Source organism: Hermetia illucens, chromosome 2, assembly GCF_905115235.1.
Source record: "Hermetia illucens chromosome 2, iHerIll2.2.curated.20191125, whole genome shotgun sequence".
In the NCBI taxonomy this organism is placed as follows: domain Eukaryota; kingdom Metazoa; phylum Arthropoda; class Insecta; order Diptera; family Stratiomyidae; genus Hermetia; species Hermetia illucens.
Window position 1 is genome coordinate 161,523,352 of NC_051850.1, and position 14,536 is coordinate 161,537,887.

Below are 14,536 nucleotides of genomic sequence, written 5' to 3' on the forward strand. Positions count from 1 at the left end.
TTTGAAACAACAGCCACACTTCAAACTTTCCTTTTTGAATTTTTGTAGACCCAGTGCACAAACTCTGCTCTTTTGGCACTAAGTGTTGTCGTAGAGCATACCAGATGATTAGATACGAATAATTAGAACATTCTACTGGACCGCATTTTTTTCCCATATTTCTTGTGGAAGTGGTAGATGAGTAAATTCTTCATTGAAATCTGTTCTAAATATTCTCACCATCTATCCGTCGCGGCACGTCGGTCGGTAAGCAAAATTTAGTTTCTTTGCTTCCCGGCATTATTGTAAATTTGCCAATTGGCCAGCGTTTTATCGTGGAGAAACTCGTGGTAGAAACATTTATTTTCACGGACCTTCATTTGAACATCGTCATTGCAAAGCCAAGTATCTCGGTTAATGAGCCGCTTGGCACGCTGCAGTTGGAGTAGATCAGCACCAAAAATCTGATGTCTGATGCGTCTATAATCGGGGCACTCACATAGGAAATGTTTTGTGGATCCCGCTTTCTTATTATAGTATGGAAACAAAACATCTTCAACTTTGTTCCCAGTTGTTCATAGTAGCATTGACCAATGATTCTGACACCCCAAATGCTGGTCCCGACCCGGACGAGGGGGAAATTGAATCCTCTTTTGTTAAGGCATCCGAGATCATTTCCCTCTACACCAAAATGATCGGATACCTAGAGTAGTTTCACCGTATTGAATTTAGAAATAGAGTTCAATGGGTTCCTACATTCTTGAATGATTTTTGAAGTGATCAAAGGGTTGCTCAATGCCCTCAATGCATCTTGATTATCGCGACAGATTGCAATGCGCCTGCCTTTCAACCGCCCGGCAATCACCCAGGTTGCTGCCCTTAGGATCGCGCAAAAACAGTTGTATATTGTCCCAAAGGAACAGCTTATTTCTCGGCATTATTCGAGAGGTAGACTCCTGCCCCAGAATCAGACATTACGAATGCATAAGCGAACATCCACCTAATGATAGCAACATATATTCATATTACTATCTGAGGCCCAAGTTTCCATATCGAGGCAAAGATCTGCTCATAAGCTGTGAGAGCTCCTTTCATCTTTCCGTCTACCTTTGTTCCACAGAAGTTTCTTGTCTAGAATAACTCCCACATATTTCATTTCTTCGGAGAGTTGAAGGGCTGCACTGCTTAACACATTTTGCGAAGGGGAAGGGAGTGCAAAGCAAGACATGCTTGAAAAATATTTATTATCAGTCGCCCTAAGTGTTTTGTATCCTCCTTTAGCATCACAGGATAGATGGTCGGCTAATTCTTTTCAACGACTTTACACAGCTTGGAAGTCTCCCTTTCTCCTTCCAGAGGACAGTATGCTCTAGAGGAGTCTCGTTTGAAACGTTTTAGGACCCTCTTGTATTCACGCTGTGAGTTTGCTTGCTTATATAAGCACGGTCCAAAAGTCGTGTGGTTGATTTCCTGAGTCTTTGCAGTTCCAACATGCAACCGTTTTATTGCTTTGGCCTCGAGAAATAGGACAACCCTCTTCAAAGCACTCTAACATCTCTCCTCTAGGATTGCACTTGCTACTGCCCAAAAAAATATGCAACCTCTTAAGCGTTCTAAACCACTTAATTTTGCATACACTACTAGATCCCTTAGTTTTTACATCGGCGGGGGACATAGAGTATCATAGGGCAAGTAAGCAGGGGAATCGATGATGTTTCTCCTATTGCCATTGACCTGGTGTTGTAAATTCTTGTCAGGTTTCCAGTTCCTCTCATTAAGGGCTTTACTACTTTTTCTGACTGATCGCGTCGTGGTGTCCAATTGCAGAAGTTTCGTCGCTTTTGATGGACAAAACGCAAACCTTTGCGTAAAATACGCTAAAGACACTAAAGACGAATAGCAGCGATATTGTCTCTACTTCCTACATTGCTTGGTCTCACTGGTATGGTCACATTATATAGTGAAAACATGGACCAAAATTTTCTAAACATTCAATGGTTCGTTTATCACGTAATTAAAACTGCAGAACACGAATTTCGATAGGAAATTTCCGCAATTTTCAAACATCGTTTTAACGTACAGTGACTCAAAGTCAAAATGATCCACCCGGTATAAAGCAGTTAAAATGTGTTGTACTGATTGAAAATAAGTAAATCATGAACTACTATAAATAAAAAAATGTTGCTTAAGATGAACTCGTTTACTTTTAAGTTTGTAAAAAATAAAAAATTTATTTCATTTATAAATATAATAACATAAACATAAAAATGCATAATTCCTAGTCAAAGTGAAAATGATCCATTAAAATAAAAAAGGCAAAAACAAAGTAAATTCAAAACTTTTTTTAGCTAATTAATATTTAGTATGAAGCCCTTTAGCCACCCTAACAGCTGACAGTCTTCTTGGCATTGACTCAACAAGTTTTTTTGTGAATTCTGATGGAATTTTTGCCCATTCCTCCAAAATAACCTGCTTTAAGTGATTTCGGCTAGATATTCTATGTTGCCTGATTCGATCGTCTAGAAAGTCCCACAAATGCTCGATAACATTCAGATCTGGTGATTGTGGTGGAGCTTCGATAACCTTAGGACATTTGTAGAGCATCCATTCGCGAATGAGAAACGATTTGTGTTTGGGGTCGTTATCTTGGTAAAACTGGAAATTCCCTTCAAGACCCAAATTTCTGGCACTGGCATGTAAATTGTCCTTTAGAATTTGAAGGTACATAAATTTGTCCATATTGCCGTCTATGACATAAATATTTCCGACCCCATTGGCTGCCATGCAACCCCAAACCATTACTGAACCGCCCCCATGTTTTACGCTCGCTTGTAAATTTTTCAAATTTAACTTTTCATTCTTCTTTCTCCATACTCGAACTTTTCCGTCGGATCCAAAAACATTAAATTTGCTCTCATCTGCAAAGATAACGTTGTTCCAGAATTCTGGACCGTGTGAATAGTAACGATTTGCAAATTCTAGCCGGCGTTGCTTATTTTTTGGACTAATTAACGGCTTTATTCGAGGGGCTCTGTTGTTAAATCCAAGATTTCTCAAAACGATTCGAATTGTTTCGTCGCAGACCTTGATACCTAAATGCTTTTCAACTTCTACACGTATTTTTGGTGCACTTCTTTTAGGATTGTCTCGAACCAAATTTAAAATCCATCGTTCGTCACGCTCGGAAAAAGCGTTTTTAAGACTTATACGAATTTTATTACCGATGCGATTTTCTCTAAATCGCTCAATTATATGTTGTAGAGTTGAAGGACTTTTATTAACAATATTCACTATCGCTCTTTTACTTTTTCCAAGCATAAAATGATGGATCACTATCTCCCGCTCTTCGTACGTCGTGTGTCGACCCATTTCACTAGAAAAACTTGCCGAAATAGAAATGTAACTGATGACTGCACTCAGCGAAGGGCTATAGTCAACTGCACAGTTGCACAGCTACGCATTTTAACAGTACATCACAAAAGTTTAGTACCAAGTTCATTGGAATAAGTTGCCTGGATCATTTTCACTTTGACCCTATATTCGGACCAATGACAAATATTAACAAGTAACTGCAAAGAAAATGCACTAATTTCAAATATATCTTGAGTATTTATTACTAACATATCAAGAATTATTATTACGTTGAAATAAATTCATTTGTATTAACTATACTTTAATCTAACTCGACTAAAGTCATTTTCAATGGGTGGATCATTTTCACTTTGAGTGACTGTACATATATCCCTCCATGTTTATAAACATACCTTGGTGTATTCAAATGTCAAAAAAATTGATAGGTCTGCTACTAGATATAACAGATATAACAGAAAAACTAATAATAAATCGAGGCGTTCATAATGAGAGAAATTTGGCCCTCTTACGCCTCCTGTTTGGCCTGGAAAAAGCTATCTGTGATGCTGATGTCAATGCGAGAAGTCTACCTAACTACTGGCCTATGCAGACGATATTGATATCATAGGAAGAACAACCCGAGATCTGTCTTCATCCAGATCGCGGAGGCGGCTATCGGCGAAAGATCTTGGGCTGTACGTGAATGACATGGGCGTAACGGCAGTACCAAAAATGAGAGAAGTAACAACATCAAATGGCACTGGTCAACTTTGAACGATGAAGATGGGAGAATACAACTTCGAAACCGTTTCTCCTATCTAGAGTCTACAATAGTAACCGATAACGTCCACGATCACGAAAGCCAAGCATAGTTGTTAGCCGCCAAGAGAGCCTATTTCAGCTCTTAATTCGATTGAGGCTGATCTAGCGCAGCGAAAGTCTATAAAAGCAATATTTGTGATAGAAAAATAAGTAGTGGCAGACCCTGTCTAAGATGGAGCGTCCATATCGAATTGGTGGCGTTCGGCGAAAAAACTGGGATGTCTCGAGCTCCTTACTACAATTCCTTACTATGACGGCCTTAGACCGGATACCGGCTGTTGCGCCCTTGATAATGGAGATTGTGGTCTATTTACCATCACAAATTTGCAGATTGTTTTTTGATTTAATTTCTTCGCGAAAATATTAAATGTGAGAGAAGGAGAAGTTCTACTATTTTTTGTGGCAAACAAGGAAAATCAGTATTTTTAAGGTTTTGTGTAAAACAAAACCTTATTAAAGTCGATTCAATGTCAACAAGGGGGATTCAAAATTCTTTTTCACCGGATATAGTCGTGTAGGGTATCAAATGAAAGGTCTCGATTTGTACTTTTCGGAACATTAGTTTTGGCGTGAGTTGCAAAGTCCGTGAGTAAGGAGACAAAATCTACGCAGTTAAAGTGAGACAGGACTCATTTTCGGAAACTACCCAACCTAAAAATCCGAAAAAAATCAGGGTGGTCATTTAAATGAAATCTAGCCCTCAAAATATGTCCAATTCCGTTATCTGCTCAAATAAACTTACTAATAGTGTATTACCACTTTTTAGAAATTTACTGGAAAACCTCCATTAAATTCATCCTAGGACTTCCGAATTGTATCAGCATAGAGGACAATACTTCCTATATACGTGCTAATTTTCGTGGAAATCTGGGAATTAGTACCAAAGTTATAGCAGTTCAAACTTAGCAATTTTGCGCGAATTTACTGCTTCCAAAACCTTATTAAAATCGGTTTACTGTCTGTCCGCCTGTCTGTCTGTCTGTTCGTCACACGCATTTTTCTCGGAGACGGTTGTGGCGATTGACACCCAATTTGGTAGAAAGGTGGAAACTGTGAACGCTCACGCATATAGTGAGGTCATCCCGTGTGTCGCATCCGCGGAATCGAATTTTTTTTTGGCATCAATTGTATTTGGATATAGTGTAGAATATATGGGCAAAGTGATTTTTTGATATTCGGAGTCGTTCGGAAATGATAGTGTTAAATACGTGATAGGTCACATGCCAGATTTATGTCGATCGCCGTAATAAAGCTCGTATTTATCGGTCCAAATGACGTTGGAATGACTTCGCTAAAAGGCCAAGGATTGAAGCCAAGGCCGTACATGTGTTTCTTCAAGAAACCTAAGTTTTATGGACTGGGTATAGCAGATTAATGGTCAGTTAAGATTTTATGGCTAAAAATCGCATTCTACTTTTTAAATGGGTTTTTCTCGAAACTGCATGTTCAAAATTGGCTGCCACCATAGCCCAAAATCTATCCAACGAAATTCTTTGAAATTTTGACGATTTATTCAGAGCATATTTCTACGGTCCGCAAACTAGGATAATTGCGATTCATTCAGTATTTTTTTTTTGTATTCATTAAAGAAGCCGCAAAAAACACCAAAATTCAAAAAAAAGGTTCAACAAGGCACCAAAAATTTAGTTTTCAATATTTTTTTTTTTTTTATTAATCCTAGTTTGCGGACTGTAGTTAAGTCTGTACGTTAAAATGCCTTTTACTTTTTTTCTTTAATATGATCGCAGCGCCCTCTAGCGTGGCAGCAGAAAAACACCTTTCTTTGGAGACGGGTGTATAAATTGCCCTGTATTTTAATAACGAACTATGTGATCGGGATGTAAAAATTACTATGTACGCTCAAGATATTAATAAATCTATGATGAAAAATTCGTCTTTGTATCTTTCTTCAGTTCTTCACAAAAGTTTTCTAAAAAAATAAAAAAAAAACGGCTTTCACACGGGATGATCCCCTTAAGAAGGGGTCCTCATACATGCAAAAGGGGGGTGTACAATTATGAATTTTTCATCAAATATAGTTATAGTGGGGTATCAAATTAAAGGCCTCGGTTAGTACTTTTCGTAGTCGGTCTTTGTTTTGACATTTGTTGAAAAGGTGGGGAGTGCGGGGGGTTGAAAGTGATCATTTTTTTAACGAAGCCATTCTCAGAAACTACTCAACCGAAAAATCTGAAAAAAATCAGGGGGCTGCCACTATATGGTGCCTAGGCTTCGAAATACCTTCCATACCGATATCTGTTCAAATAAAGTTAATAATTGTACATTACTGTAATTTTTGGTAATTGACAGGAAAACCCCCCTTAAGTTCACCCTAGAATCACAAAATTCTGTAGCAATGTAGGCTACAGCATAGAGCATGATCCTATTACTAACAAAGTTATACTAGGTCAAAGCTGTCGCTCCTCTGCAAATTCAAGACTATGATTGTCAATATCACTTGAAAGTGGATATTTTCACATAATATATGCATATTTTACGAGCTACATGCTAATGGGACAAATGCACACTCAAATCTCTTTATAAAAGAAATACACAAAACCTTTCATACCTGAAGCGTCTAGCTTCCGGTTTCCCGACTTGTTTTTATTTTTACGGAAAACTTATTTGCAAAAATAAATATAATAAATGATATCACCGTGGATGTTATTATTTGTTCCGAAAATACCGGGGAAATGAAACCACCAGTATAAATTATAGTTTTTTTCATATTTTGAGAATTTTTTTTGAATATTTCTATTTAAAAATCACTTGAACATTATTTGTGCTAATTGACGAGGATACGCATAGATACGATAGATAGCAACGATAGTTCTGAAGAGGCCTGACGAAAGGAAGGAGGAAAGGGGGACTCCCTCCGGGCCCAGAGTTTTCACAGGGGCTTAGAACAAAAATTTAGATGAAAACAAATGATACTAATTTTTATCCCGGGCTCGGATAATTTTCACCCTGGGACGCGTTTTCCACATAATTTTCATCCCGGGCCCGGATTTTCTCTCTACAGCCCTGATTCTAAAGCATCCTCTACAAAATAGTTTCCGCTGTATTCATCCAAAACGCACAGCTACAATGAAATACTGATTCCTTTCTAACCTTCATTATTCTCAATTGTAGGAAATTTCATATTGATGATAAATCTGACCTGAAGTGCCTGTAACCATTATTAATTTAATACTGAACCGCACAATCGGCAAACAGAAATATAAAACCCTCCATCGTACCCAAGAATATGTATCTAAAACTCATGCATCTTAGCAAGAAGCTTAGGGCGAAATTCATAACTAAGCTTATTGTTTATTTATGGTGAGCAATTTGAAACAGTTGATGGGAGGAAAACTAGGTCAAATTGTGCTAATTAAAAGCTGATCTAATGATTTTAGGAACTCACGTCTGTTTGCAATGCTATAAAAATAGAAGAAAGTTGTTAACTTCTCAAATATAGACAATGCGTTAGAATAAAATCGAACTTTCGTTGAATTTTAATTGAGACTACGAGTGCGGTATATGAATGATTCCAGTCTACTTGAACTGTATAAATGGATTGAAGATAATGGGACAACCTCTAAATTTTTTTTATATATACTACATGTATGTATCTGTAGGAAAATTTTAATAATTTGCGCAAATACTTGGAATATGTAGAAGCTTTACAAACAGCCCACGCAACAGCTTGATAATCCGAGCCAAAATGTTTGCTTTATTGTTTTCGGATGCCAAAACTTCAACAATAAATAATCTTGTCTTTTGAAAATTTGCATATGAAAGTAAGGTACGGACTGCAGATCTACTCGTCAGGCAAACCGAAAAAAACACGAACCTGTCATATATAAAACTTCATTTAACACATAATTCACTACAGTTGACGCTGATCCGGTATGATTCAAATGATTATCTCAAAATTCGTCTTTGAGGTGACACTTGGCCATACTTTTTGTCATCTTTATTGATTCAATTACATTACCGTGAACTCGCCTGAAACTCAGAGTTCACACCCAAAATTAAATTCACTATTGGTCATGGATTTATTTGAGGTGGGAATATTTTAAGTTGAAAGGAAGAAAGAAGAGATTTTTATCTCGTTCAGTTTCCCAATTCTTGAACCGTCTTTAAGTTTTTCTTAATCAACCTAAGAATTGAATTGGTAATTAAAAAGGCTAAATATCTACAAACGTTGGAGGTTGTCAAATTTAGATCAGCTGATAAATTCAAAAAGGTGATATTATAAGATAGTGTCAGCCCTGGGACGGTGCGATGGTTGAGGGTATAGAGCGTCAGTCTCTCAATCTCGCTATTCGTGGTTCGAATCCCAGTCGTCATGAGTGTCTGTATTTGTCTTGCTGCTGTGAGCTTATCACTTGCAGTGTTAAGTGTGATGATAGTAAAAGTGAAACACAGTCTGACTGTGTGGATGACCCTATACTCCACTAAGGAGTGAACAGGAAACATTAGTCTTGGGACGCTACTTTCAAGAGCTCCTTACTGCATGGCATAGCCACAGTTTACTTACTTTGAATATTAGACGTATCTATTATACCTGTGCTACGGGTTTTGTTACATCCAAAAAAACTGAAGGTATATCGACGGTTTCGTAAACCTGTTCGATGACTCCACGGTCCTCTCCAAAGCACACTGATATTGTGGAATTACTTTTGTTGATTAAAAAAAGTACAATCTGATTTTATAGTTTGTGAACCAACTTTTCAAACAATTCCAAAAGGATAAAGAACAGATTTATAAGCCTGTACAATGTCGTTTGTTTCTAGCTGTTTCCTTTTTAGGAGATCATATTTCTGAAATGTACCAATTTAAGGAAAAGTACCCAAGTTGAAGAAGCGCGTTCTTCGGAAGTTCCGCGAGCATATTTTCTGTCAAAAAGATCGAGGCCTAGAGTTTTTTCAATCCTTTGTGTCTGAATAGCCTGAGCGTTTTGAATTTTCGATAAACTCTTGCTTTCTCCATCTTCAAAAATTTCAGCATTGCAGATTGGACATTCAGGGTTCAAACGCGATAAGATAATAGGACACCATGACATTCCTCTTGTAACACTATATTATTGTACCCTGGTAAGTCTAGCAAAATGAAGCGAAAATCCGATGTGGAATTAATGTTTACTGCTTGCTCGAGGTGTGCCCTTATGTCCTGGTAACCGCAACAGCAGCTGCAGCTCTACCAAGGCGGCAGCTCTATTCTGCAGTTTAAGGGTTTATTACAATGTCCTAAATTCTACTTCATTTGCGATGTGTGGTTCGTAATGATCGTCTATCAGAGGCTGCAATCGTGAAGTTAAAGTAAAAATTTAAATTCGACGGTTTAGTAGCAAACACAAACACAAGAATGCCCTGATTTGCTCCCCTTCAGACGCCAGAGCCAGTAGTAGTGTAGTAGTACACTTCGAAGGCCCAAAATACGTGAAGATGGAAGCACTGGATTGTAACTCTCCAAGTGGTAAGCCGCCTATGACAGCATAGACAGGGTAAAACTGTACACGGCCATGAGGGAATTCGGTATCCCAACGAAATTGATAAGACTGACTAGGCTGACCCTGACCAATCTGCGAGGCCAGATAAAAGCAGCAGGATCATTCTCGAGACCATTCAACATCAACAACGGTATAAGACAAGGGGATGTCCTATCATGCGTCCTCTTCAACCTGGCCCTGGAGAAAGTGGGAGGCAACATCCTCTTCAAGCCCACTCAACTACTGGCCTATGTTGACGATATCAACCCCATGGGAAGGACAACCTGAGATGCACAGTCTACCTTCATCTAGGCAAGACTTCATGAAGGCAAAACGAAGTATATGGTGGCAACGTCAGCACAAAAACCGAAAGAACGAAAAACATCGAATTGCACTGGTCAAACGAAAACTGTGAAGATTGGAGACTACAACTTTGAGAACGTTGAAAATTTCTCCTATCTAGGGTCGAAAATTACAATCGATAACAGCTACGACGATGAAATCCGCTGCAAGGTTGTTGGCAACCAACAGAGCGTATTTCAGCCTACAAAAATTGTTCCGCTCGAAACGTCCCATTTTCCAACTGTCAAATTTGAACCTTGATTTGCTTTAATAGTTTGGCGTGTCCTCTCATCATTTCCGTGGTTTTTCTTGTGATTGAGGATTCTTGCGTTGTCCATGCGCTCCACACAGCCTATCTCCTACCGTTTTCGAAATTCGACTAGATGGGGGGGGGGTTTAAAGAAGGCCGAGAGTTCGCGTGTCAACCTTCAAAGCCGAAGACAACGAGAAAATTTGGCGAGATTTGTTGAACACAGATACGCATTTAAGTGTTCCTTTGATCGCAGATATCCTGGGAATCGATAGAATGCGCATAATTATAGGTAAGGATCTTGGGATCAAGAAGATTTGCGCAAAGCCCCTTTCAAAAATGTTGACGGATGAACAAAAACAAACTGGTGAGGTTATTTCAAAAGATCTTTAGGGTGCATTGAATGTATGTATGTATGATTTTCCTCAACCCCGGGGTTTTCGTGGGGCGAGAGCTAGGTTTTAACCCTATGATCGTATTTTCTCTTTACGACCCTGCTTAGGTTCGTGTCACACGAATACGGTTCTATTCGAATCGATTCGTCTTCGGTTGTTTGGGTCGTTATCGACAATGAAGTTAAAACCTATTCGTGTCGCGGGAGCATCCAATGCTATACGGTTTCAATTAGGTACCGAATAGACACCGATTTAAAACCGAAACACCGATTCACATTTCTCGCAGCAACCGAAAGCGAATCAAATCGGATGAAACTGTATACATGTGAATACGTCGAGAAATTAAGGGCGCATTGTGGAGGAGTCCGACAGGATAAAGTTTCCATAATAACCATATTGTTGCAACCGCCAAACACAGAGAACTGAGATAGATGTTATCTGAAACGGAAAATAAAATAAATTCAACCTAATCTGTGCTCTCACAGCGACCAACAGTCAATTTTACTTTAGGGAGGGAGATAGTAGGAAACCTGCGAGGCAAAAATGAAGAGGTTGGCCAGCTGGTCAGCAAAGGCAACGGACGAGCAAAGTTTGAATAAGTGGCTTAAAGCAGATCGCGCAGAGAGATTTCTACGGAACAAGATGCGACTCAAGGCATTAGGAATCACATCGTCCACTTTTGAACCAACCAGTATATGGAGGTGATGCTAGGCTCAACCTTAAACTTTAAGCAGCTTCTAAAGTATACTCATTACAAAACAACATTACAGTGACATTGTAGTCTAGGGGAAAATGATGCCAAAAGCAGAAGGTGCTTAGTGTATTATTATGTTGGTAACGCCTAAAGGAGGAGAGAAAGAGGTGATTTCCTTTAGGTCTGGAGTTTTTTTTAGTTTAGAATTAGCAAAAGAAGACTATCCAAATTTCTTCGGGCTGATGCTATGACTAACATTGGAAAAATGAGCAACAGTCAAGCTAATAGAAATCGTGGTTTATCTTGCCCTAAAAAAGACTCGTCAGATAAATTCAAATGTCAAGTTAATGTCGATATCCGGGGGCCACTAGAGTGGCATTTTTGTTGTCGCTTAAGAAATGGGACATGAAGACCCTAGTAGGGATTTTAACGGGACACTGCCCCTTAAACTATGGCATATGAAAAATCGGAGTGGTAGTCTCGTGCAAGGAGGAAGAAGGGACGGTCCTGGATTTCGTATGCAGCTGCCCGGCCTCCTCAGATCTCAGACGAAGATACCTTGGTAAGGTTTTCTCCAACGAAGAGTCTGTGAATTCTCTGTCTCTGGAGAATGTTTTTAGTTTCGCGAAAGCTTGCGAACGCCGTCAGCAAAAGGCCGATGAATAGGCGATCTTCGGGGATAGTACAATGGCCCTAGCAAGGGCCTGAGTGCTTGGAGCTGTGGCTTCCCCAAACTAAACTAACAAATATCGGTATCTTTTGCTTTAAGGGACTCGTATGGTCAATATTCATTTCTCAAAACTTAACAGTAATCAAACAATTCTTTTAAAAAAACTGCACAAAAGTTGGGCGAGAAAGCCTGTAGCTTTGTGAAACTCATATGGACATGCGGCTCTCATTGCTCGCCAATTTTTAACCTCAACGAAAACTACTACCTCATAAAGACTAAGATTTTCGAAGCATCGAATGAAAATCGAAATTATCTTATTTCAAATCTCGGAAGTGCCTATCGCGTTTTTCATGGAATACACAATCTAGACTAGTTCCTAACTCCTAACCCAATAAAATTTTCAGAGATGTCACCCACAATAGACGAAAAGACTTCGGGGCTTGGGACTTGATCACTAAGATAATTTATAGCCATATCTTGCTTTGATGATTTTATAAGCATCAATTGATTAACTGCAATCGTGCTTCTTACAGTGCTATTGGATGGTATCATCTGCTCCCGCGAGAGTTGGGGAAATCATCTACCCAAAGTACCATTTTTAATTTTAGAAACAAAATCAATCATTTGTGAAAGAATCTGTAAAGTTACTTTTAAGTTGATTAGTTTCGCTTAATATAATTCACGTATTTCAACTTTTTTCATCTACGCTTCCAAGTCCATATATATATAAATTTACCATTAACATATTTAAGCATTTATAAATTCAATTTTTCTCTTCGTACTTTCAGACGACTGGTGAAAAATTATCAGCCCAAAAAGAAAGAGGAAGAAGACTATGAGTAAGTTGGTCATCAATTAATTATTGATATTTCAAAAATTTTCCATTTGCTTTAATACATTTATCATTTTTTGTTTAATTGATTATATTATTGTACAAATATTAGACGAGGAAAACCCCTACTGCTGCAGCAACATTTTGTGGATTTTCTTTCGTAAATTCTGTTATCAATCGAAACATTTTCATCTTTTCTGTGGCTTTTTATTTGCTTTTTTCGAGATCACTGATCGATTTAAGAAAATAAACAAAATTCCATTTGGCTTTGTAAGTAATGGATGATCGCATTGGTTAGATGGTTGGATGGTTGTCTTATAGTGTTTTTAATTTTATGTTATTACGTCAATTAGAGTTTGGATTCAGCTGGGATATATCAATGCACTGATGAGGGATAAAACCTATAGTGTTTGGAGGTTGAATCGAGCTTCAGTAGCGTTTTGCTATTTCATGTGGTCTGGGACCGTTTTCAATTATAGTGAATTGATCTAAGATTACACATTTGAGATGTGTATGTGCGTATATCTTGACCTTTGGGTAGTTAGAATGGATTTAAAATGATTTCATTTTCTATAATGGAACAGATTTATGATTTATTAATCGAATTAACATGGATATGTTCCGATATTAACCACAAATGTTTGAAAGATTGGATTAATGGAATTCGGTTACAATATGGTTTAGAAAAGGCGCCAGCCAGGTCGGGTCCACCAAACCAATTATACGATTAATCATCAATTGATAATTTTTGCGTCATTACTTTGGTATTGATTCTTCAATTGCCAAATTCTGCTTTATTCAGTTTTAAGTGTTTTCAAGTGTTCTCATGAATGTAGCCACGTCAAGATTATGAATATTGTGGGGATCCTAAAATTGGGATAGAGATCAATTTCACTCAGTATTAAAGTATGAAGTATTATTTTTGAAGCGAAATAGTAAAGTAATTAATATATGATTCCATATATGCTTGTCAAAATTGGAAAATGATAACAATGTATTCTTTTGGGTGGGCATTTTGTATGTTTGGCCCTATGAATAATTAAATCTAAAAAATTTGGGTCCGTTTGATTTACATGAGATTCTGATAGAAGGTACCGGATGTGAATATCAGTCGTTAACCAAGATATGACATTAATATGAACTATTTAAGGAATCCCATCCGGATATTTAAAGGACATATTGTGTATATAAATGATCAGAATAGATCCAAAAATTACAATTTAGAAAAGGTCTACTGTGGTTGGGTTGATTGATGGAGGACTGAAACTGATTTCAGACTGATAAGAAACTGATGACTAGTTACGACGGGATGATTGAGGGGGTGGACAGTCAGCGTATCAATCTTGCTGTTTCGGGTTCGAATCCCAGCGGTATCTGTCTGGCTGCTGTAAGCGTATCACTTGCACAGCGTTAAGTGTAGGAATAGTAAAACTGAAGCACAATCTGACTTTGTAGATGCCCTGTACTCCACCAAGGAGTGAACAGGAAACCCCTCGGATGTCCTTGATGTTGTGTATTTATGTAAGTAGAAAGAGTTTTATGATCAGCCGACTGAGTTTTCTTGGTATTTCTTTTCAGTGAAACTCTGTTTGTCTCCTTTTTCAGATCTAGTGCAATTAGATCAAGGTCCATGTCTTATTGGGATAGCAAACAGTGTAGCCCAAGATTCATCAATGAAGGCAAGACAAAATATATGGTGGCAACGTCAGCACCGAAGACGAATCA

The 14,536-nt window shown here is 38.2% G+C and overlaps 1 protein-coding gene across 6 annotated transcripts in view; it reads left to right on the top strand.

Moving 5' to 3' along the window:
* The window catches only part of LOC119647732 (formin-binding protein 1-like), a 246,959-nt gene that overhangs the window by 195,067 nt on the left and 37,356 nt on the right, over positions 1–14,536 (top strand). For all 6 annotated transcript variants that reach the window (XM_038048833.1, XM_038048837.1, XM_038048839.1 and 3 more), the window contains exon 3: positions 12,768–12,818. In XM_038048833.1, the coding sequence (XP_037904761.1) occupies positions 12,768–12,818 (51 nt within the window). The remainder of the gene's footprint in view (positions 1–12,767; positions 12,819–14,536) is intronic.